This window comes from Anastrepha obliqua, unplaced genomic scaffold (assembly GCF_027943255.1).
Source record: "Anastrepha obliqua isolate idAnaObli1 unplaced genomic scaffold, idAnaObli1_1.0 ptg000009l, whole genome shotgun sequence".
Lineage (NCBI taxonomy): Eukaryota > Metazoa > Arthropoda > Insecta > Diptera > Tephritidae > Anastrepha > Anastrepha obliqua.
This window is the reverse complement of record NW_026562178.1, coordinates 4,544,694-4,570,904: the sequence shown is the minus strand read 5'-3', so window position 1 is coordinate 4,570,904 and position 26,211 is coordinate 4,544,694. Positions and strand designations below refer to the sequence as shown.

Here is a 26,211-nt window from a genome sequence, read left to right as displayed (position 1 = left end):
ATATTTTTAGAGACTCTGCCATTTTCTGCGGATAAGTATTTTGTCAATGGCTTTGCAATCGTTGCATAATCTTTAATGAATTTCCGGTAATAACCGGTAACACCTAAAAACCCCCTTAATTCCCGTAAACTTTTGGGTAGCGGGTAATTAAGCATTAATTCAATTTTATTTGGATCTGTTTTAATTGTATTTTGAGCTATAATGTAACCCAAAAATTCTATTTCAGTTCTGAAAAATTTAGATTTTTCAAGAGAAATTTTCATATTAGCGCTTCTTAATATTTCAAATATCATTTGCAAATCCTTCATATGTTGCTCTAAACTTCCTGAAAAAATTATTATATCATCCATATATACATGACATGTTTTTCCTATTTGATCACGCAATATATTGTCCATTGCTCTTTGAAATATTCTGGGAGCATTTTTTAGACCGAAAGGCATTCTTAAAAATTCATATTTTCCGTTATTAACGGAAAAAGCTGTTTTTTCTATGTCATTTTTCGACATTAAAATCTGGTGAAAACCTGACTCCAAATCAATGCTTGAAAAGTATCTTGATTTCCCTAAATTTGACAAAATTATATTCGTATCCGGGATGGGATAGCGATCGGGAATAGTATGAGCATTCAATTTTTTGTAATCTATCACCATTCTAAATTTTGGTGAACCGTCTTCGTTAGTACCTTTTTTTGATACCACCCAAATGGGTGAATTATAAGGACTTTTACAAGGCCTTACAATATTTTCATTCAATAATCTTCCAATTTCTTTATTTACGAAAGAATTCACAGACAGAAGATATGGGTACTGTTTACTCCATATCGGCTTTTCATTTTCTGTTCGTATTTCCGCTCTTACATCTGTTCTAAACGGAAAACTTGTATCAATATTTGCGTGTTTTTCCACTATTCTCTGCTTTATTAAAATTCTAAATTCCTCAAGGTTTTTACCCTGATTTCTCCTTTCTGGAGTTTTATAAGCTCTTACTAAGTGAGAGTCTTCACTGTTTTCATCAAAACTTTCATTGACTGCCTGATCTGAACCTTTTTCAGTTTTCATGGAATAGTTATCCCTTATATTACCTGAATATTCATCAGCTATTGCTTTAGGATCTTCAGGTGCCAAAGACAAACATTTATATGGCATACTTTTACCGGTAAATCCCTCGGTATATGCTGTAGAAATTTTCTGATCCACAGTGTTTATTTTATAATTAATTTTTTTATTATTTTTTCTTTTCTTATTGCCGGTATTTTCTTCGGCGGGCGCCTTAGGATCCTTTTGTCCCAAGGGGTTAAAATTTTCTTTTTTCTCATTTTTATTTTCATACTTTTCTTTTTTGTTGCAGGTACTATCATCTGCTGGCGCCTTAGGACCTTTTTGTCCCAAGGGGTTAACATTTTCTTTTTTATCTGAGTTTACTCTTTCTTTATGGATGTTAATATTCATACTTTCATCCACCTTTTCGTTCTCATATTTTGTTTTGTAAATTATTTTGTTGCTACGTATATCGTGCTTCTATATTCTTTAAAAAATTATATCCTAAAAGGATGTCCGAATCCAAATTATCTATTTCATAGAATACTTGTCGAACTCCGAATAAATTTATTATATGGTAATATTTTATAATAGAATAACCACTTACAGTTCTCACTCTTTTATAAATGGCTAATTCATTTCTATTTTGATATACTCCCTGCTTAATATAACAAGAAGTTGCTCCGGTATCTACCAGTGCTTTCAATCCTTTATTGAGTTTTTTATCATAAACTATGATGTAGGGGAGGTCGTTCCCCTTTTCCCTAAAAAATGTTCTTCATTTAAATTGTTTATTTTAGGAGTTTTTCCTTGCGGTCGAAAGCTATTATTACTTTCTCTTCGTCTCTTGAAGCCTTGCATATGTTGGTTCTGAGGCCCTGAACTTTGTTGAGTAGTATTTAACCCATTGTCTGAACTACTTGTCTGGGGTTTGTTATTCTGATTAAAATATCTGCCACCTTGTTGACCAAAAGGGTTGTAATTCTTATTGTATGACCTGGAGCCAGATGGATCTACGTCCATTGGTTCTGGTTTTGGTACGTTATTCCTTGTTGGGAACCTCAAATTATTATTGGGATAATTTGTTGTCCTAGCTCTGCTTCTTTCATTTGCAAAATTTTTAGCAAATAATGCCCTTTGGTTGTTTGATTCTAGTTCCTGTGCTTTTGCCAAACCATCAGGCAAATCCTGAGGATTGAGAGAAAATATTATGTCTCTTAAAGGTGCATTGAGACCAGTTACAAATATTCTTAAGGCATGATCCCTATTCTTTTTATTAAGTTCTTTGGCTATATCGGATGAGCTACTATGAGTCATTATTGTTTTATTTATGAGTAAGGTCAATTTTCTATTGACCAAATTATAATACTCGACAACTGTCATTGATCCCTGGCGTAAGACACTCAGTTCCTGTTCTATAATGTGTATCGGCCGTTTGTCTGAATAAGCAAAATCTAATCGCGCAACTATTGCATCAAAATTCAACACCGTACCATGATTGGTGAGCGTGTCATTCGCATCTTGTGTGATCTTGTTTCGCAAAATAGTAAGGGCTGCAAAGTATCTTCTACTTTTCCTTATATACAGGCTCATAGCATTATGTGCTGCCTCCCTCCAACTAACGTAAGAATTTAATTTCCCTGAAAAATCTGGAAGGGATTTAACAACATCAAGAGATTCTTGGCACTGTATATTTTCGTCAATAGACTCAGTCACATAATCCGTCACCCTACGAGTATCTATCTCAACTTGAGATCGTAATCGTTCAACTTCCTGCCTTAAATTTATTGTGCTCTCCGCAATCAATCTTGTAATTAAATCAACTGTTAAGTCAGCCATTTTTATATCTTATTCTTTTGTTCACTTTTCTTAAAATTTTTCTTAAATAATATAGGGCACTTTTCAATTTTATGATCCCCACTACATTAAATCAACTGTTAAATCAGCCATTCCTATATTTTATTATTTTGAATACTTTTTATTCTTTTGTTCACTTTTCTTAAAATTTTTCTTAAATAATATAGGGCACTTTTCAATTTTATGATCCCCACTACAATATTCACAATATAATAATTTTGAATATTTTATTTCACTGGGAGTATTCCCCATTTACTTATTATATGTATATGGTATAACTTACATATATCATTTTTTATCTTCGGTGCATTTGTGTCTCCTCTTCTGCGAAGAACGTGCTGCGCCAGGAAAATGCTCGCTACAAGGAGCGCTGCCAAATCGGGCAAAAATGTCTTGTCGTTTCTATCACGGGGAGTTGCTGCAAAAGCTGCAAGCCAAGCCGCTGCTGGTGTTAATGGCAAAATTGTTGCTGTTATTGTTCTTTGCTATTGAGTCGCTGTTGGTAACTTCGCTGAAGCTGCTTAGTTGAACCGGAGCTCGATGCCTGCACTGCGATCACTTTTAAACGCTCGGGAAGTGGAGAACAAGGCCCTTTACGTTGGGCGCCAATTATGTTTTTCCTTACTGGAATAACATTTTTTTAAAAAAGACGTGCTTCAGTTGAAGACGGAGTAAAAACTAAACTTTATTCTATAAATTCCCTTATTTATATCTTTACAATTTGTTTACTTAAATCTATGTATTTCACAATGATGGTTTGGCATTGCCAATTTGTTTACTTAAATCTATGTATGTATTTCACAATGATGGTTTGGCATTGCATCAGCCTGGTCAAAGAAGATATCAATTTCATTTTCAATTAATTTTTATTACGCAGCAGCATAATGCTGAGCTGGCGGATTTGTAAGATGCAAAATATGTTTTCTCAATTGTGTTTACATTTAGCATTGTAATGGGGTAAATGGTCTGCCGTTAACTTGCATGCTGGTCTCTAAAGCGGTCAGACTGATGACTTCTTCTTCCATCTCATTAAGGTGGTGCTGCTTATATCGGCCACCGATTGTTTGCTCCCTCTTCTTTTCGGACAATTTTCGCTTTATATAAGCCTTCCAATCTAACCACACCTGAAATAAAAATATGTTGTGCAAACGGTTAATGTAGTTATATACAGCCCTTTATTACCTTTTTCCAGCTTGATACATCTTTGGTTGGTGAGCCTATACCGTTAAGCTCCTTCGCAACATTTTTCCAAAACTCGGCTACTTCTTCCTTCGAGCATTTGGAGAACCCCTGAGCAATTTCTAGCTTCTCCTTTATTAGCTCCAACAAACTGGCATACTGCTGACGTGTTGTTACAATTTTGTACCTGTAAAAATCAAATAAAAGTAAATATACTTAAAAAATTCCTTTTTGTTTATAGTTTCGTTAATATAGGACTTACATTTTACAGATTTCTTATTTGTTTCCTTTTAAATTTTCTTTTTATTACTCCTTCTAATTTTTGTCTGTTAGTCTAACGTTGTCGTAGAAAAATTGTACGAAACTGTAAGATTTGACGTTACGAGTGTATTCAGTGAATGCTTCTCTACGAATTTCGAATGTGCGTTCGGAGCTATTCGAATTGTATGATTACAATTTCTTAGTTTCTACGAAAAGCAGTCTACGACGGATTCTATGATAGGGCTGAATATTTTAAAAGAAAACTTACAAGTGCGCAAAAGCTGTGTGTTCGAAATAACTTTTATTTTCAACAAGATATTAATTCCAAGCATATTACCTCCGATGTTCGTATATGGATCATACATTATGTGCCTCACATTCTTCCAACACCATCATAGTGTCCTGACTTGAATCCCATCGAACATTTGTGGGATGAACTCGGTAGCTGTGTCGCTAAAATTATCATAACTAGCAAAACCCAACTAAAGGAGGTACTTCAACAGGAACGGCGAAATTTAAGTCCAAATGTGACTAAAAAACTAGTTAACTCTATGCCTAATAGACTTAATGAAGTCATCGGGCAAAACGAAAAGATATTTTATTTGTGAAATTGAGTTGTGTGAAAAATTTTGTCCCTTAAAAATATGAAGAATTTCACATTTTTTAATAATTTTTCATTCATGGAGTAAAGTTTTGTTAAGTTTATATTATGTTTAAGTAAACAATAAGTTTGTGTATCTTTCTTAGAATAACAGTTTCAATCACATCAATTTTTTTCAAGATACAGCCTATCGAATGATAAATTAGTAGTTGTGTGAATAATTTTGTCCGTGTGTCTATGTGGATCACATACAAATACATACGTACGTACATACAAGTATGTATTGCTAACTTCGCAATATAGAATTGTGTTTACCGGCAATAATAAAATAATAAAAATCATTTGGAACCAAAATTTCCACACGACCCAAAGATAAAAAATTATTTTGAGCCAAAAGTTTTGAAGTGAACCAAAAGCTGAAAAGGTACCCGCCGATATATTTACCGGCAATAATAAAACAATAAAAATTCTTACGAAGCATAAGTTTCCAAGCTAAGCAAAAATAAAAACACTATTTGGAACCAAAAGTTCCCCAGGTACCCGTTGATATGTTTACCGGCAATAATAAAATAATAAAAATCTTTCGGAACCACAAATTTCCAAGGTACCTAAGCATAAAAAATTCTTTGGAACCAAAAGTTTCCAAGGTACCCGCCGATATATTTAGCGGCAATAATATAAATTATATTATTATATAAATTATATTATTATATAATATAATATAAATTATATTATAATAATTTCCAAGGTACCTAAGCATAAAAAATTCTTTGGAACCAAAAGTTTCCAAGGTACCCGCCGATATATTTAGCGGCAATAATATAAATCCTTAGGAACCAAAAGCTTCCAAGGTACCCAAAAATAACGAATCCTTTGGAATCAAAAGTTTCCAAGGTACCTGCTGATATGTTTACCGGCAATAATAAAATAATAATAATCCTTTGGAACCAAAAGTTTACAAGGTACCCACTGATATATTTACCAGCAATAATAAAAGACTAAAAATCTTTTCGAACCACAAATTTAAAAGGTACCTAAACATAAAGAATTCTTTGAAACCAAAGGCTTTCAAGGTACACGGCGATATGTTTACCGGCAATAATAAAAAATATAAATCTTTAAAAACCAAAAGCTTCCAAGGTACCCAAAAATAAAAAAATCCTTTGAAACCAAAAGTGCCCAGGGTGCTAGCCGATTTGTTTACCGGCAATAATCTATATATTTAAAAGAAGGTCTCGTGTTAACTCAAGAGCGGCTGGACCGATTTGACTGAAAATTGACTCAGAGACTTAATGGGCATTTCTTAATTTAAGTTTCTTCAAAAAATGATATAATTGTACTTTATATAAAACTAGCTGACCCGGCGAACTTTGTTCCGCCTTTGAGCAAAATTAATTTTTTTATTAGGAAATGTAAATTAAAAAACTCAAGTATTTTAATGATTCTTTATTGCCCATGTATTCTGGTGCATAGGTTGTACTCTCCAGTTAAGTATGATACCTTCTGATACAAGACATTTTTTGTTTTATTATCAGACGCAAGAGCAAATAACGCAGATGGTCTTTCGACCCTCACATGTCACATGGGAAAAACATGGATTTTTCAGATTCGGACCGCAAACTTTCAAGGACTCGCCTTGTGATTTGTTAATGGCCATGGCGAATGCAAGATGGATCTGAAATTGAAGTCTTTTAAACTCAAACGGCATATAGGTTGGGATCATTGTGATCCTCGGAATGAGAACTTCCTCACCTTAGAATTTTTGTTCACCCATTACTTACAACCAAACATGTACCATTGCACAGTTTTGATTCGTTTATGTTTCGAAGCATGATTACTACGGAGCCAACCTTTAGGCGTACATTGTGCGGGTGTAAATGAGGCACATCCAAGGAGTTTTAAAATTTAATTGGATAGTTGGTGGCTTCATCTTCATTTGTTACATAGTCAATAGATTTGTTTAAGTCATCTACATATTTATTCTTATCCGCTAAAATTGCTCGCTCACTCCACCATTCATTAGTTTTGTAGTTATTAATGATGTTTTTGAATACTTTGTTGATAAGTTCGTCTTTCGATGAGACAAAGTTACAAAAATTCTGAGGAAATGAAATCAATCCGTTTGGTTCGACGACATTTCGAGCCATGGTCGAGCCATTACTGATAGTCAGAAACTGCTCAGAGAAATCTTCAGCAGATGTATCATAAAGTAATGTACCTCTCATGTTTGTTTTCAGCTAAAGTTTCTTCACATAGCGCCATAGATTCGATGATTTGAGCGATTATTTCGTCGGCAGCCGTTGATCTTGGAATTACTGGCAGTGTTTAGCGGCAATCGACAGATAGTAAAATCACTGAGTCTCCAGAACATCTCGAGTCATTGCGAATATCTTTCAATATTCGGTTAAGTGCTTCTAATATACATTTATGCACCATTGCGCATTCGTCCCGGATGATGATTTTCGATGCTGATAACACTTTGACTATTGCGGAGTTTTTTGCAATATTACAAGTTGGTTCTTCAATAGTTTGAAGATTTACCGGCAATTTTAATTCTGGATGAGTCGTGGCTGTTATTCCAGAAGGGGCAACTGCATCCGAAATATTGGATCTCGCTCGAGCAATGGCTACAACTACTAACATGAGGAATGTCTTACCAGTTCCACCAGGAGCATCCAGAATATATAAACCACCACTTCCACCATTAACCATTTCCACCATTAACCATTTCCACCATCCACCATTCTACCTTCATTATTGTATAATAAACTTCCTTTGGTTGGGAATTCAACAGGGGTAGATTCGTTTGAACTACTAAATCTAGCTCCTGGTGATCATATTGGCGTTCCCGTTGCAATTCTCGATTAAATGCGTCATTCATTCCACGATTTGGCGCTAGTATTCCTAACTGACTAAGAAACTACCGGTCATGAGGCAACACATGTCTTCGATCAAGAGTTAAGCCTGCCGCTCATCGCCCAACGTCCCAATTCGTCTAGGTAACCCTAGGGAGCGGAACTCTTCGTGAGTACTCGTCTTAACCTAGAGGACTCATAGCAGTCGTCTACGCTCTCGCAGAAGCTTCTCCAAGAATCCTTCTTAGCAGGGTTTTCCTCACTACCATCATAAAAACTGCAGAGATTGCGGACGCTACCCTCTTCCATTCCTTCCTAGAGATAGTCCCGTCTTCTCTACCGCTTCTCATCACTCCGTGAATGATAGAGCCTGCCTGCTTAGCGACTCCGCTAAACGATTTTGGCGGGCCACCACCAATCCTAGGCCTCTTTTCTTGGAAGATATTCTCCTCCTGGGAGCGTTGCCTTTTTACTCCCGAGTCCAATTGGGGCGAATTCGCTTTCACTCCCTTTCCTCTGCCCTCCTCTGCTCCCCTGATAACCTCCCTGGCCCACTCGAGCGTCTGGGGATGCTTCTCAGATAACTGAGAGTCATTCTGGCAACCGTAGCGCTCCAGGATCTTGGTAGCCATACGAAGATCAGAGAAGGACCGTTTGCTCTGCCCTGCCTGCCGTTTGAGCCTAGTGGAGGGTATTCGAAGAGATACCACCGAAGTGCCCGGAAAACTAGGGGAAAGCCCTCTGTTGGTGCTGGCTTCCCCTTCCAACGCCACTACTCTAGGAATCGCAGACGGTTCCATCTGTGATCCGCTACCTATAAAAGTTGGATTCCCACCTGAGACCCCCGGATCAATGCTGAAAGTCGGTTCCGATTTTCCCTCGGTGTTTCCCTTGGTCACTGCCTTACGCGTCGGTTCCGACGCATTACCCCCACTAGCTGGTATATATTCTCATAGACTTAAAATTGAAAGATCTGTGCGTCTCCCTAATGCTTGCATTGTCTTTCAGGCGGAAGTACTGGCATTTGGGGAAGCTTGTAGGCTACTAATCGCAGATCCCTCTTTTAACGGCAATATCGCTATTCTTTCAGGTAGCCAAGCTGCAATCCAGGTACTGGGTTCAGTTACAACAACCTCTAAAGTAGTGGAGCAAAGTAGGAATAGCCTCACCACCTTGAGCGAGAACCATAAAGTTACCTTAATCTGGGTCCCGGCACATCGGAGCATCGAAGGTAATGAAAAAGCGGACGAACTGGCAAGACGGGGATCTGCCATGAATATCGCCCTTGCAGAATCGGTATTAGTGGTGTGAATCAAGAGTGCAATTGCCCTAAGATACCTCCGAATCGCAGATTGTAGATGGAGAGACCAGACAAAATGCAAAATTAGCAGAACGTTATGGCCCACCTACAATCAGAAGTAATCGTCAACATTGATCAACATGAAACGACGGGACGCCTGGAGACTAACGGCAGTCATAACTGGCTTTCTGTCTGTGGGAGAACAAGCAGCCAAAATGGGCATCCCTCACAACACATACTGTCATAGTTGTAAGCAACCGGAGAAAAAGGAAACAATCTTCCATTTTCTCTGCGAATGTCCTGCCCTATGGAAGGACAGAATGTTAACCCTGGGCCAACCGCTGTTCGAGAGCCTGGAACAGCTGCCTGGCTTAGATGTCAACAACCTGATAAGGTTCCTGAACCGCACAGACTGGATATAGTCATGCTGTAAATAACTGGTAAACAAGTTGGTAACGAGGATGTGGCATCAAAAAGGTGAGGAAGCGCTAGTTGGATTCTGGAAGAATCACCACTTAAACCAACCAACCAGGAATTGTTTATCATGCAACCCATGTGAATTCGAAAAAGTTGTTGCCGTACGCATATTTTAAATTTTGCCGTTTCGAAATCAGATGTTTTGCAATAAATTGAATTTTAAATAAAGACCACCGTAAATAAATTTAATAAGACTGAAATATTTATTGGAAAAACAAAGCTTTTAAGTGTTATGGATTCTTCGTTGGTATTTTCTATAATGTTGGTGGAGGCGGAAGGTGAAAGAAGTAGATCGAATATGAAAATTCAACGAAAAATATTAAGGAACGCAAGTAATCCGCTCGATGTCGAGGACACAATGTAAGTATAGGAATAACTTCATAGGATAACTTTATTTTATGAAACAAATTTACTAAAAATTACCGTTTGAATAAGGCGGCGTTTTTGTACGTCTTAAGTGCCCTAGATGGAAATGCACGCTCAACGAGATCGTGCTCCCTCTCTTCGCTCCAGCGTTTGTCTTCCGTATTACGTTTTTTTGCGGAGGGTGGGTACCAGCATGGAGTGGGAAAGGATTTTGGCATTTTGTGGCGTATTAAAGGACGTGTTATACACTCTTCAATGTCTCCTATGTCCTCAGTGGGGGAATCTTGATTTAAGCAACGAAAAACAAAGACAAGCAAAGATGGACTTTTATCAAAAATATGGATTTCCTGGTGCGATTTTATGTGTAGACGGAACACACATTAAAATTGTTGCGCCAGCTAAAGACAAATTCCTGTATTTTAATCGTAAAGGGTAGTATAGCATCAATGCTGATTGTAAGTCTTGCAAAAACTGATATTTCAAATATCTGTCTAATTTATTATTTATTGCAGATATGCGATAATAAAATGAGAATTCGTTACGTGAATGCGCAGTATCCTGGCAGCAACCACGATGCTCGTATTTGGAACGTAAGCAGCGCGCGAAATTTTTTGAAAATAAACACCTAAACGGCGAACGAAACACTTGGCTTTTGGGTATGTGCATACACATATAGACCGTTTGAATAATTTTTTGCTGAAATGATTTTATTTATTTCACAGGAGACGCTGGATATGCTCTAGAGCCATGGTTAATGACACCTTTTCGTTCACCTACAACAGGAAGCGCCGAAAAAAACTACAATAAAATACATGCAAAAGCAAGAAATACTATAGAAAGGACCATAGGTGTATTTAAGAACCGATTCAGATGCCTTCTGGGTGCTCGTGAGCTTTATTATGAACCCATGAAGGTTTGCCAAATAGTGAACGTTGCCGCAGCATTGCACAATATTTGTATCCATTATCGCGGGGTTGATGATTTTTCAGAAAATGTTGAAGAAAACCATTTTAATCAGACGTATGAACCTTCTCCTTCAACATATACTGATGCAGCTATTCGGATAAGGGAATCTATATCTTCAACATTAACACGACTATAATATTCAATTAAAAAATAGCAAGACTTATATGTTTTATGTATTATATGTATGTCTGTTCTTTTTTGTTTTCCGCTAGCTTCCTTTTCATATACGCCTTCCAGTCTAGCCATACCTAGTAAATACGATATATAAGTATACATATATAGACACAAGTAAGGCACAGTAAACATTTGTAGTTTTCAATAAAATATGTGTATTAATTTTTTTTTTTTTTGACAACGCTTCGAGACTCTTATTTTCTACTTCTAACGTTTGTTGTTTTATTTGATTTTTGGCCGCATTCGAGCACTCCATGTTTCTATGGTGCCTACGCGTTTCTTCCAGGTCGGCTGCTTTTAGGTCGCCAGTTTCCAGTGCTGAACACATTCGCTGCATAGTCGAAGCGAGATTGCTGCAGACTCTTTGCTTGGAAGTCCTTTTGAAGTGCTAGCTGCACTTTAATAAGATCTGCAGTATTTGTATCGACTCGCTTTTGGACAGTTGGGGCACGTCTGGTGAAAGAAGGACTGCAGTTATCCGACAGCATGGATACGTCCGGATCGGGTCCACTATTCTCTGCTTCGACAGTAGCAGGTAGTGCCACACTTACTGTGCCTGTGATATCGTGCATGCTGGTCTCTAAAGCGGTCAGACTGATGACTTCTTCTTCCATCTCATTAAGGTGGTGCTGCTTATATCGGCCACCGATTGTTTGCTCCCTCTTGTTTTCGGACAATTTTCGCTTTATATGAGCCTTCCAATCTAACCACACCTGAAATAAAAATATGTTGTGCAAACGGTTAATGTAGTTATATACAGCCCTTTATTACCTTTTTCCAGCTTGATACATCTTTGGTTGGTGGGCCTATACCGTTAAGCTCCTTCGCAACATTTTCCCAAAACTCGGCTACCTCTTCCTTCGAGCATTTGGAGAACCCCTGAGCAATTTCTAGCTTCTCCTTTATTAGCTCCAACAAACTGGCATACTGCTGACGTGTTGTTACAACTTTGTACCTGTAAAAATCAAATAAAAGTAAATATACTTAAAAAATTCCATTTTGTTTATAGTTTCGTTAATATGGGACTTACATTTTACAGATTTCTTATTTGTTTCCTTTTAAATTTTCTTTTTATTACTTCTTCTAATTTTTGTCTGTTAGTCTAACGTTGTCGTAGAAAAATTGTACGAAACTGTAAGATTTGACGTTACGAGTGTATTCAGTGAATGCTTCTCTACGAATTTCGAATGTGCGTTCGGAGCTATTCGAATTGTATGATTACAATTTCTTAGTTTCTACGAAAAACAGTCTACGACGGATTCTATGATAGGGCTGAATATTTTAAAAGAAAACTTACAAGTGCGCAAAAGCTGTGTGTTCGAAATAACTTTTATTTTCAGCAAGATATTAATTCCAAGCATATTACCTCCGATGTTCGTATATGGATCTTACATTATGTGCCTCACATTCTTCCAACACCATCATAGTCTCCTGACTTGAATCCCATCGAACATTTGTGGGATGAACTCGGTAGCTGTGTCGCTAAATTATCATAACTAGCAAAACCCGAATAAAGGAGGTACTTCAACAGGAACGGGGAAATTTAAGTCCAAATGTGACTAAAAACCTAGTTAACTCTATGCCTAATAGACTTAATGAAGTCATCGGGCAAAACGAAAAGATATTTTATTTATGAAATTGAGTTGTGTGAAAAATTTTGTCCCTTAAAAATATGAAGAATTTTACATTTTTTAATAATTTTTCATTCATGGAGTAAAGTTTTGTTAAGTTTATATTATGTTTAAGTAAACAATAAGTTTGTGTATCTTTCTTAGAATAACATTTTCAATCACATCAACTTTTTTCAAGATACAGCCTATCGAATGATAAATTAGTAGTTGTGTGAATAATTTTGTCCGTGTGTCTATGTGGACCACATACAAATACATACGTACGTACATACAAGTATGTATTGCTAACTTCGCAATATAGAATTGTCGCGAATTTGGCGAATGGTGATATTTTTGTTGTGGCGAGTTGGTGCCGGTGTATATATATACATATATGTTAAAAAAAAAGTGTGAGAAACACAAGGTGGAAATGGCTAACAGTGACTTGACAGTTGATTTAATAATACGATTAATCGCTAACGCTAATATAGGCCTTAGGCAGGAAACAGGCAGATTATGGTCTCATGTCGAGATTTCACAAGAGACAAGATTTGATCTAGAAGCAACACCGAAAATACTCGCCGATATGTTTACCGGCAATAATAAAATAATAAAAATCATTTGGAACCAAAATTTCCACACGACCCAAAGATAAAAAAATTATTTTGAGCCAAAAGTTTTGAAGTTACCAAAAATAAAAAATCCTTTGGAACCAAAAGCTTAAAAGGTACCCGCCGATATATTTACCGGCAATAATAAAACAATAAAAATTCTTACGAAGCATAAGTTTCCAAGCTAAGCAAAAATAAAAACACTATTTGGAACCAAAAGTTCCCCAGGTACCCGTTGATATGTTTACCGGCAATAATAAAATAATAAACATCTTTCGGAACCACAAATTTCCAAGGTACCTAAGCATAAAAAATTCTTTGGGACCAAAAGTTTCCAAGGTACCCGCCGATATGTTTAGCGGCAATAATATAAATCCTTAGGAACCAAAAGCTTCCAAGGTACCCAAAAATAACGAATCCTTTGGAATCAAAAGTTTCCAAGGTACCTGCTGATATGTTTACCGGCAATAATAAAATAATAATAATCCTTTGGAACCAAAAGTTTCCAAGGTACCCACTGATATATTTACCAGCAAAAATATATATATATATATATTTTCCCGTGGTTCCTAGGTGGAACAAAGGGCCTCTAGCAATAATAAAAGACTAAAAATCTTTTCGAACCACAAACATAAAGAATTCTTTGAAACCAAAGGCTTTCAAGGTACACGGCGATATGTTTAGCGGCAATAATAAAAAATATAAATCTTTAAAAACCAAAAGCTTCCAAGGTACCCAAAAATAAAAAAATCCTTTGAAACCAAAAGTGTCCAGGGTGCTAGCCGATTTGTTTACCGGCAATAATCTATATATTTAAAAGAAGGTCTCGTGTTAGTTACACTTTTCATAACTCAAGAACGGCTGGACCGATTTGACTGAAAATTGACTCAGAGACTTAATGGGCATTTCTTAATTTAAGTTTCTTCAAAAAATGATATAATTGTACTTTATATAAAACTAGCTGACCCGGCGAACTTTGTTCCGCCTTTGAGCAAAATTAATTTTTTTATTAGGAAATGTAAATTAAAAAACTCAAGTATTTTAATGATTCTTTATTGCCAATGTATTCTGGTGCATAGGTTGTACTCTCCAGTTAAGTATGATACCTTCTGATACAAGACATTTTTTGTTTTATTATCAGACGCAAGAGCAAATAACGCAGATGGTCTTTCGACCCTCACATGTCACATGGGAAAAACATGGATTTTTCAGATTCGGACCGCAAACTTTCAAGGATTCGCCTTGTGATTTGTTAATGGCCATGGCGAATGCAAGATGGATCTGAAATTGAAGTCTTTTAAACTCAAACGGCATATAGGTTGGGATCATCGTGATCCTCGGAATGAGAACTTCCTCACCTTAGAATTTTTCTTTCAGTATCGTCGCGTATGTCACATTGTTCACCCATTACTTACAACCAAACATGTACCGTTGCACAGTTTTGATTCGTTTATGTTTCGAAGCATGATTACTACGGAGCCAACCTTTAGGCGTACATTGTGCGGGTGTAAATGAGGCACATCCAAGGAGTTTTAAAATTTAATTGGATAGTTGGTGGCTTCATCTTCATTTGTTACATAGTCAATAGATTTGTTTAAGTCATCTACATATTTATTCTTATCCGCTAAAATTGCTCGCTCACTCCACCATTCATTAGTTTTGTAGTTATTAATGATGTTTGTGAATACTTTGTTGATAAGTTCGTCTTTCGATGAGACAAAGTTACAAAAATTCTGAGGAAATGAAATCAATCCATTTGGTTCGACGACATTTCGAGCCATGGTCGAGCCATTACTGATAGTCAGAAACTGCTCAGAGAAATCTTCAGCAGATGTATCATAAAGTAATGTACCTCTCATGTTTGTTTTCAGCTAAAGTTTCTTCACATAGCGCCATAGATTCGATGATTTGAGCGATTATTTCGTCGGCAGCCGTTGATCTTGGAATTACTGGCAGTGTTTAGCGGCAATCGACAGATAGTAAAATCACTGAGTCTCCAGAACATCTCGAGTCATTGCGAATATCTTTCAATATTCGGTTAAGTGCTTCTAATATACATTTATGCACCATTGCGCATTCGTCCCGGATGATGATTTTCGATGCTGATAACACTTTGACTATTGCGGAGTTTTTTGCAATATTACAAGTTGGTTCTTCAATAGTTTGAAGATTTACCGGCAATTTTAAATCTGGATGAGTCGTGGCTGTTATTCCAGAAGGGGCAACTGCATCCGAAATATTGGATCTCGCTCGAGCAATGGCTACAACTACTAACATGAGGAATGGCTTACCAGTTCCACCAGGAGCATCCAGGATATATAAACCACCATTTCCACCATTAACCATTTCCACCATCCACCATTCTACCTTCATTATTGTATAATAAACTTCCTTTGGTTGGGAATTCAACAGGAGTAGATTCGTTTGAACTACTAAATCTAGCTCCTGGTGATCATATTGGCGTTCCCGTTGCAATTCTCGATTTGGCGCTAGTATTCCTAACTGACTAAGAAACTACCGGTCATGAGGCAACACATGTCTTCGATCAAGAGTTAAGCCTGCCGCTCATCGCCCAACGTCCCAATTCGTCTAGGTAACCCTAGGGAGCGGAACTCTTCGTGAGTACTCGTCTTAACCTAGAGGACTCATAGCAGTCGTCTACGCTCTCGCAGAAGCTTCTCCAAGAATCCTTCTTAGCAGGGTTTTCCTCACTACCATCATAAAAACTGCAGAGATTGCGGACGCTACCCTCTTCCATTCCTTCCTAGAGATAGTCCCGTCTTCTCTACGGCTTCTCATCACTCCGTGAATGATAGAGCCTGCCTGCTTAGCGACTCCGCTAAACGATTTTGGCGGGCCACCACCAATCCTAGGCCTCTTTTCTTGGAAGATATTCTCCTCCTGGGAGCGTTGCCTTTTTACTCCCGAGTCCAATTGGGGCGAATTCGCTTTCACTCCCTTTCCTCTGCCCTCCTCTGCTCCCCTGATAACCTCCCTGGCCCACTCGAGCGTCTGGGGATGCTTCTCAGATAACTGAGAGTCATTCTGGCAACCGTAGCGCTCCAGGATCTTGGTAGCCATACGAAGATCAGAGAAGGACCGTTTGCTCTGCCCTGCCTGCCGTTTGAGCCTAGTGGAGGGTATTCGAAGAGATACCACCGAAGTGCCCGGAAAACTAGGGGAAAGCCCTCTGTTGGTGCTGGCTTCCCCTTCCAACGCCACTACTCTAGGAATCGCAGACGGTTCCATCTGTGATCCGCTACCTATAAAAGTTGGATTCCCACCTGAGACCCCCGGATCAATGCTGAAAGTCGGTTCCGATTTTCCCTCGGTGTTTCCCTTGGTCACTGCCTTACGCGTCGGTTCCGACGCATTACCCCCACTAGCTGGTATATATTCTCATAGACTTAAAATTGAAAGATCTGTGCGTCTCCCTAATGCTTGCATTGTCTTTCAGGCGGAAGTACTGGCATTTGGGGAAGCTTGTAGGCTACTAATCGCAGATCCGGGCAATATCGATATTCTTTCAGGTAGCCAAGCTGCAATCCAGGTACTGGGTTCAGTTACAATAACCTCTAAAGTAGTGGAGCAAAGTAGGAATAGCCTCACCACCTTGAGCGAGAACCATAAAGTTACCTTAATCTGGGTCCCGGCACATCGGAGCATCGAAGGTAATGAAAAAGCGGACGAACTGGCAAGACGGGGATCTGCCATGAATATCGCCCTTGCAGAATCGGTATTAGTGGTGTGAATCAAGAGTGCAATTGCCCTAAGATACCTCCGAATCGCAGATTGTAGATGGAGAGACCAGACAAAATGCAAAATTAGCAGAACGTTATGGCCCACCTACAATCAGAAGTAATCGTCAACATTGATCAACATGAAACGACGGGACGCCTGGAGACTAACGGCAGTCATAACTGGCTTTCTGTCTGTGGGAGAACAAGCAGCCAAAATGGGCAGCCCTCACAACACATACTGTCATAGTTGTAAGCAACCGGAGAAAAAGGAAACAATCTTCCATTTTCTCTGCGAATGTCCTGCCCTATGGAAGGACAGAATGTTAACCCTGGGCCAACCGCTGTTCGAGAGCCTGGAACAGCTGCCTGGCTTAGATGTCAACAACCTGCTAAGGTTCCTGAACCGCACAGACTGGATATAGTCATGCTGTAAATAACTGGTAAACAAGTTGGTAACGAGGATGTGGCATCAAAAAGGTGAGGAAGCGCTAGTTGGATTCTGGAAGAATCACCACTTAAACCAACCAACCAGGAATTTTTTATCATGCAACCCATGTGAATTCGAAAAAGTTGTTGCCGTACGCATATTTTAAATTTTGCCGTTTCGAAATCAGATGTTTTGCAATAAATTGAATTTTAAATAAAGACCACCGTAAATAAATTTAATAAGACTGAAATATTTATTGGAAAAACAAAGCTTTTAAGTGTTATGGATTCTTCGTTGGTATTTTCTATAATGTTGGTGGAGGCGGAAGGTGAAAGAAGTAGATCGAATATGAAAATTCAACGAAAAATATTAAGGGACGCAAGTAATCCGCTCGATGTCGAGGACACAATGTAAGTATAGGAATAACTTCATAGGATAACTTTATTTTATGAAACAAATTTACTAAAAATTACCGTTTGAATAAGGCGGCGTTTTTGTACGTCTTAAGTGCCCTAGATGGAAATGCACGCTCAACGAGATCGTGCTCCCTCTCTTCGCTCCAGCGTTTGTCTTCCGTATTACGTTTTTTTGCGGAGGGTGGGTACCAGCATGGAGTGGGAAAGGATTTTGGCATTTTGTGGCGTATTAAAAGACGTGTTATACACTCTTCAATGTCTCCTATGTCCTCAGTGGGGGAATCTTGATTTAAGCAACGAAAAACAAAGACAAGCAAAGATGGACTTTTATCAAAAATATGGATTTCCTGGTGCGATTTTATGTGTAGACGGAACACACATTAAAATTGTTGCGCCAGCTAAGACAAATTCCTGTATTTTAATCGTAAAGGGTAGTATAGCATCAATGCTGATTGTAAGTCTTGCAAAAACTGATATTTCAAATATCTGTCTAATTTATTATTTATTGCAGATATGCGATAATAAAATGAGAATTCGTTACGTGAATGCGCAGTATCCTGGCAGCAACCACGATGCTCGTATTTGGAACGTAAGCAGCGCGCGAAATTTTTTGAAAATAAACACCTAAACGGCGAACGAAACACTTGGCTTTTGGGTATGTGCATACACATATAGACCGTTTGAATAATTTTTTGCTGAAATGATTTTATTTATTTCACAGGAGACGCTGGATATGCTCTAGAGCCATGGTTAATGACACCTTTTCGTTCACCTACAACAGGAAGCGCCGAAAAAAACTACAATAAAATACATGCAAAAGCAAGAAATACTATAGAAAGGACCATAGGTGTATTTAAGAACCGATTCAGATGCCTTCTGGGTGCTCGTGAGCTTTATTATGAACCCATGAAGGTTTGCCAAATAGTGAACGTTGCCGCAGCATTGCACAATATTTGTATCCATTATCGCGGGGTTGATGATTTTTCAGAAAATGTTGAAGAAAACCATTTTAATCAGACGTATGAACCTTCTCCTTCAACATATACTGATGCAGCTATTCGGATAAGGGAATCTATATCTTCAACATTAACACGACTATAATATTCAATTAAAAAATAGCAAGACTTATATGTTTTATGTATTATATGTATGTCTGTTCTTTTTTGTTTTCCGCTAGCTTCCTTTTCATATACGCCTTCCAGTCTAGCCATACCTAGTAAATACGATATATAAGTATACATATATACACACAAGTAAGGCACAGTAAACATTTGTAGTTTTCAATAAAATATGTGTATTAATTTTTTTTTTTTTGACAACGCTTCGAGACTCTTATTTTCTACTTCTAACATTTGTTGTTTTATTTGATTTTTGGCCGCATTCGAGCACTCCATGTTTCTATGGTGCCTACGCGTTTCTTCCAGGTCGGCTGCTTTTAGGTCGCCAGTTTCCAGTGCTGAACACATTCGCTGCATAGTCGAAGCGAGATTGCTGCAGACTCTTTGCTTGGAAGTCCTTTTGAAGTGCTAGCTGCACTTTAATAAGATCTGCAGTATTTGTATCGACTCGCTTTTGGACAGTTGGGGCACGTCTGGTGAAAGAAGGACTGCAGTTATCCGACAGCATGGATACGTCCGGATCGGGTCCACTATTCTCTGCTTCGACAGTAGCAGGTAGTGCCACACTTACTGTGCCTGTGATATCGTGCAAGCTGGTCTCTAAAGCGGTCAGACTGATGACTTCTTCTTCCATCTCATTAAGGTGGTGCTGCTTATATCGGCCACCGATTGTTTGCTCCCTCTTGTTTTCGGACAATTTTCGCTTTATATAAGCCTTCCAATCTAACCACACCTGAAATAAAAATATGTTGTGCAAACGGTTAATGTAGTTATATACAGCCCTTTATTACCTTTTTCCAGCTTGATATATCTTTGGTTGGTGGGCCTATACCGTTAAGCTCCTTCGCAACATTTGGAGAACCCCTGAGCAATTTCTAGCTTCTCCTTTATTAGCTCCAACAAACTGGCATACTGCTGACGTGTTGTTACAACTTTGTACCTGTAAAAATCAAATAAAAGTAAATATACTTAAAAAATTCCTTTTTGTTTATAGTTTCGTAAATATAGGACTTACATTTTGCAGCTTTCTTATTTGTTTCCTTTTAAATTTTCTTTTTTTACTCCTTCTAATTTTTGTCTGTTAGTCTAACGTTGTCGTAGAAAAATTGTACGAAACTGTAAGATTTGACGTTACGAGTGTATTCAGTGAATGCTACTCTACGAATTTCGAATGTGCGTTCGGAGCTATTCGAATTGTATGATTACAATTTCTTAGTTTCTACGAAAAACAGTCTACGACGGATTCTATGATAGAGCTGAATATTTTAAAAGAAAACTTACAAGTACGCAAAAGCTGTGTGTTCGAAATAACTTTTATTTTCAACAAGATATTAATTCCAAGCATATTACCTCCGATGTTCGTATATCGATCATACATTATGTGCCTCACATTCTTCCAACACCATCATAGTCTCCTGACTTGAATCCCATCGAACATTTGTGGGATGAACCCGGTAGCTGTGTCGCTAAATTATCATAACTAGCAAAACCCAACTAAAGGAGGTACTTCAACAGGAACAGGGAAATTTAAGTCCAAATGTGATTAAAAACCTAGTTAACTCTATGCCTAATAGACTTAATGAAGTCATCGGGCAAAACGAAAAGATATTTTATTTATGAAATTGAGTTGTGTGAAAAATTTTGTCCCTTAAAAATATGAAGAATTTTACATTTTTTAATAATTTTTCATTCATGGAGTAAAGTTTTGTTAAGTTTATATTATGTTTAAGTAAACAATAAGTTTGTGTATCTTTCTTAGAATAACATTTTCAATCACATCAACTTTTTTCAAGATACAGCCTATCGAATGATAAATTAGTAGTTGTGTGAATAATTTTGTCCGTGTGTCTATGTGGACCACATACAAATACATACGTACGTACATACAAGTATGTATTGCTAACTTCGCAATATAGAATTGTCGCGAATTTGGCGAATGGTGATATTTTTGTTGTGGCGAGTTGGTGCCGGTGTATATATATACATATATGTTAAAAAAAAAGTGTGAGAAACACAAGGTGGAAATGGCTAACAGTGACTTAACAGTTGATTTAATAATACGATTAATCGCTAACGCTAATATAGGCCTTAGGCAGGAAACAGGCAGATTATGGTCTCATGTCGAGATTTCACAAGAGACAAGATTTGATCTAGAAGCAACACCGAAAATACTCGCCGATATGTTTACCGGCAATAATAAAATAATAAAAATCATTTGGAACCAAAATTTCCACACGACCCAAAGATAAAAAAATTATTTTGAGCCAAAAGTTTTGAAGTTACCAAAAATAAAAAATCCTTTGGAACCAAAAGCTTAAAAGGTACCCGCCGATATATTTACCGGCAATAATAAAACAATAAAAATTCTTACGAAGCATAAGTTTCCAAGCTAAGCAAAAATAAAAACACTATTTGGAACCAAAAGTTCCCCAGGTACCCGTTGATATGTTTACCGGCAATAATAAAATAATAAACATCTTTCGGAACCACAAATTTCCAAGGTACCTAAGCATAAAAAATTCTTTGGGACCAAAAGTTTCCAAGGTACCCGCCGATATGTTTAGCGGCAATAATATAAATCCTTAGGAACCAAAAGCTTCCAAGGTACCCAAAAATAACGAATCCTTTGGAATCAAAAGTTTCCAAGGTACCTGCTGATATGTTTACCGGCAATAATAAAATAATAATAATCCTTTGGAACCAAAAGTTTCCAAGGTACCCACTGATATATTTACCAGCAAAAATATATATATATATATATTTTCCCGTGGTTCCTAGGTGGAACAAAGGGCCTCTAGCAATAATAAAAGACTAAAAATCTTTTCGAACCACAAACATAACCAAAGGCTTTCAAGGTACACGGCGATATGTTTACCGGCAATAATAAAAAATATAAATCTTTAAAAACCAAAAGCTTCCAAGGTACCCAAAAATAAAAAAATCCTTTGAAACCAAAAGTGTCCAGGGTGCTAGCCGATTTGTTTACCGGCAATAATCTATATATTTAAAAGAAGGTCTCGTGTTAACTCAAGAGCGGCTGGACCGATTTGACTGAAAATTGACTCAGAGACTTAATGGGCATTTCTTAATTTAAGTTTCTTCAAAAAATGATATAATTGTACTTTATATAAAACTAGCTGACCCGGCGAAATTTGTTCCGCCTTTGAGCAAAATTAATTTTTTTATTAGGAAATGTAAATTAAAAAACTCAAGTATTTTAATGATTCTTTATTGCCCATGTATTCTGGTGCATAGGTTGTACTCTCCAGTTAAGTATGATACCTTCTGATACAAGACATTTTTTGTTTTATTATCAGACGCAAGAGCAAATAACGCAGATGGTCTTTCGACCCTCACATGTCACATGGGAAAAACATGGATTTTTCAGATTCGGACCGCAAACTTTCAAGGATTCGCCTTGTGATTTGTTAATGGCCATGGCGAATGCAAGATGGATCTGAAATTGAAGTCTTTTAAACTCAAACGGCATATAGGTTGGGATCATTGTGATCCTCGGAATGAGAACTTCCTCACCTTAGAATTTTTCTTTCAGTATCGTCGCGTATGTCACATTGTTCACCCATTACTTACAACCAAACATGTACCGTTGCACAGTTTTGATTCGTTTATGTTTCGAAGCATGATTACTACGGAGCCAACCTTTAGGCGTACATTGTGCGGGTGTAAATGAGGCACATCCAAGGAGTTTTAAAATTTAATTGGATAGTTGGTGGCTTCATCTTCATTTGTTACATAGTCAATAGATTTGTTTAAGTCATCTACATATTTATTCTTATCCGCTAAAATTGCTCGCTCACTCCACCATTCATTAGTTTTGTAGTTATTAATGATGTTTGTGAATACTTTGTTGATAAGTTCGTCTTTCGATGAGACAAAGTTACAAAAATTCTGAGGAAATGAAATCAATCCGTTTGGTTCGACGACATTTCGAGCCATGGTCGAGCCATTACTGATAGTCAGAAACTGCTCAGAGAAATCTTCAGCAGATGTATCATAAAGTAATGTACCTCTCATGTTTGTTTTCAGCTAAAGTTTCTTCACATAGCGCCATAGATTCGATGATTTGAGCGATTATTTCGTCGGCAGCCGTTGATCTTGGAATTACTGGCAGTGTTTAGCGGCAATCGACAGATAGTAAAATCACTGAGTCTCCAGAACATCTCGAGTCATTGCGAATATCTTTCAATATTCGGTTAAGTGCTTCTAATATACATTTATGCACCATTGCGCATTCGTCCCGGATGATGATTTTCGATGCTGATAACACTTTGACTATTGCGGAGTTTTTTGCAATATTACAAGTTGGTTCTTCAATAGTTTGAAGATTTACCGGCAATTTTAATTCTGGATGAGTCGTGGCTGTTATTCCAGAAGGGGCAACTGCATCCGAAATATTTGATCTCGCTCGAGCAATGGCTACAACTACTAACATGAGGAATGGCTTACCAGTTCCACCAGGAGGCATCCAGGATATATAAACCACCATTTCCACCATCAACCATTTCCACCATCCACCATTCTACCTTCATTATTGTATAATAAACTTCCTTTGGTTGGGAATTCAACAGGGGTAGATTCGTTTGAACTACTAAATCTAGCTCCTGGTGATCATATTGGCGTTCCCGTTGCAATTCTCGATTTGGCGCTAGTATTCCTAACTGACTAAGAAACTACCGGTCATGAGGCAACACATGTCTTCGATCAAGAGTTAAGCCTGCCGCTCATCGCCCAACGTCCCAATTCGTCTAGGTAACCCTATGGAGCGGAACTCTTCGTGAGTACTCGTCTTAACCTAGAGGACTCATAGCAGTCGTCTACGCTCTCGCAGAAGCTTCTCCAAGAATCCTTCTTAGCAGGGTTTTCCTCACTACCATCATAAAAACTGCAGAGATTGCGGACGCTACCCTCTTCCATTCCTTCCTAGAGATAGTCCCGTCTTCTCTACCGCTTCTCATCACTCCGTGAATGATAGAGCCTGCCTGCTTAGCGACTCCGCTAAACGATTTTGGCGGGCCACCACCAATCCCAGGCCTCTTTTCTTGGAAGATATTCTCCTCCTGGGAGCGTTGCCTTTTTACTCCCGAGTCCAATTGGGGCGAATTCGCTTTCACTCCCTTTCCTCTGCCCTCCTCTGCTCCCCTGATAACCTCCCTGGCCCACTCGAGCGTCTGGGGATGCTTCTCAGATAACTGAGAGTCATTCTGGCAACCGTAGCGCTCCAGGATCTTGGTAGCCATACGAAGATCAGAGAAGGACCGTTTGCTCTGCCCTGCCTGCCGTTTGAGCCTAGTGGAGGGTATTCGAAGAGATACCACCGAAGTGCCCGGAAAACTAGGGGAAAGCCCTCTGTTGGTGCTGGCTTCCCCTTCCAACGCCACTACTCTAGGAATCGCAGACGGTTCCATCTGTGATCCGCTACCTATAAAAGTTGGATTCCCACCTGAGACCCCCGGATCAATGCTGAAAGTCGGTTCCGATTTTCCCTCGGTGTTTCCCTTGGTCACTGCCTTACGCGTCGGTTCCGACGCATTACCCCCACTAGCTGGTATATATTCTCATAGACTTAAAATTGAAAGAACTGTGCGTCTCCCTAATGCTTGCATTGTCTTTCAGGCGGAAGTACTGGCATTTGGGGAAGCTTGTAGGCTACTAATCGCAGATCCGGGCAATATCGATATTCTTTCAGGTAGCCAAGCTGCAATCCAGGTACTGGGTTCAGTTACAATAACCTCTAAAGTAGTGGAGCAAAGTAGGAATAGCCTCACCACCTTGAGCGAGAACCATAAAGTTACCTTAATCTGGGTCCCGGCACATCGGAGCATCGAAGGTAATGAAAAAGCGGACGAACTGGCAAGACGGGGATCTGCCATGAATATCGCCCTTGCAGAATCGGTATTAGTGGTGTGAATCAAGAGTGCAATTGCCCTAAGATACCTCCGAATCGCAGATTGTAGATGGAGAGACCAGACAAAATGCAAAATTAGCAGAACGTTATGGCCCACCTACAATCAGAAGTAATCGTCAACATTGATCAACATGAAACGACGGGACGCCTGGAGACTAACGGCAGTCATAACTGGCTTTCTTTCTGTGGGAGAACAAGCAGCCAAAATGGGCAGCCCTCACAACACATACTGTCACAGTTGTAAACAACCGGAGAAAAAGAAAACAATCTTTCATTTTCTCTGCGAATGTCCTGCCCTATGGAAGGACAGAATGTCAACCCTGGGCCAACCGCTGTTCGAGAGCCTGGAACAGCTGTCTGGCTTAGATGTCAACAACCTGATAAGGTTCCTGAACCGCACAGACTGGATATAGTCATGCTGTAAATAACTGGTAAACAAGTTGGTAACGAGGATGTGGCATGAAAAAGGTGCGAAAGCGCTAGTTGGATTCTGGAAGAATCACCACTTGTTGCCGTACGCATATTTTAAATTTTGCCGTTTCGAAATCAGATGTTTTGCAATAAATTGAATTTTAAATAAAGACCACCGTAAATAAATTTAATAAGACTGAAATATTTATTGGAAAAACAAAGCTTTTAAGTGTTATGGATTCTTCGTTGGTATTTTCTATAATGTTGGTGGAGGCGGAAGGTGAAAGAAGTAGATCGAATATGAAAATTTAACGAAAAATATTAAGGGACGCAAGTAATCCGCTCGATGTCGAGGACACAATGTAAGTATAGGAATAACTTCATAGGTTAACTTTATTTTATGAAACAAATTTACTAAAAATTACCGTTTGAATAAGGCGGCGTTTTTGTACGTCTTAAGTGCCCTAGATGGAAATGCACGCTCAACGAGATCATGCTCCCTCTCTTCGCTCCAGCGTTTGTCTTCCGTATTACGTTTTTTTGCGGAGGGTGGGTACCAGCATGGAGTGGGAAAGGATTTTGACATTCCCATGGCTCAATCCACATTTTGTGGCGTATTAAAAGACGTGTTATACACTCTTCAATGTCTCCTATGTCCTCAGTGGGGGAATCTTGATTTAAGCAACGAAAAACAAAGACAAGCAAAGATGGACTTTTATCAAAAATATGGATTTCCTGGTGCGATTTTATGTGTAGACGGAACACACATTAAAATTGTTGCGCCAGCTAAGACAAATTCCTGTATTTTAATCGTAAAGGGTAGTATAGCATCAATGCTGATTGTAAGTCTTGCAAAAACTGATATTTCAAATATCT

General features: G+C 38.3%; 1 protein-coding gene and 2 pseudogenes across 1 annotated transcript; all 3 read right to left on the bottom strand.

Annotated features, from left to right (window-relative positions):
* Positions 1 to 3,838: 3,838 nt before the first annotated feature.
* Positions 3,839 to 7,650, bottom strand: LOC129251215 (uncharacterized). Its single transcript, XM_054890569.1, has 3 exons — positions 7,580 to 7,650; positions 4,080 to 4,263; positions 3,839 to 4,021 (listed from the first exon to the last, which is right to left on the bottom strand). Exons 1-3 carry the CDS (start codon positions 7,648 to 7,650, stop codon positions 3,839 to 3,841), a joined length of 438 nt encoding a protein of 145 aa, XP_054746544.1.
* Positions 7,651 to 11,140: 3,490 nt separating this feature from the next.
* LOC129251213 (uncharacterized) lies at positions 11,141 to 15,670 on the bottom strand (annotated as a pseudogene).
* Positions 15,671 to 18,966: 3,296 nt separating this feature from the next.
* Positions 18,967 to 23,548, bottom strand: LOC129251212 (uncharacterized; annotated as a pseudogene).
* Positions 23,549 to 26,211: the final 2,663 nt, after the last annotated feature.

Coding starts and splice junctions, on each gene's coding strand:
- LOC129251215 (XM_054890569.1), bottom strand. CDS start 7,650: ATGGTTAATGGTGGAAGTGGTGGTTTATATATTCTGGATGCTCCTGGT. Junction 4,264..7,579: donor ACTGGTAAGACATTCCTCAT/GTTAGTAGTTGT, acceptor TGATTTTTACAG/GTACAAAATTGTAACAACAC. Junction 4,022..4,079: donor ATGTATCAAGCTGGAAAAAG/GTAATAAAGGGC, acceptor TTTTTATTTCAG/GTGTGGTTAGATTGGAAGGC.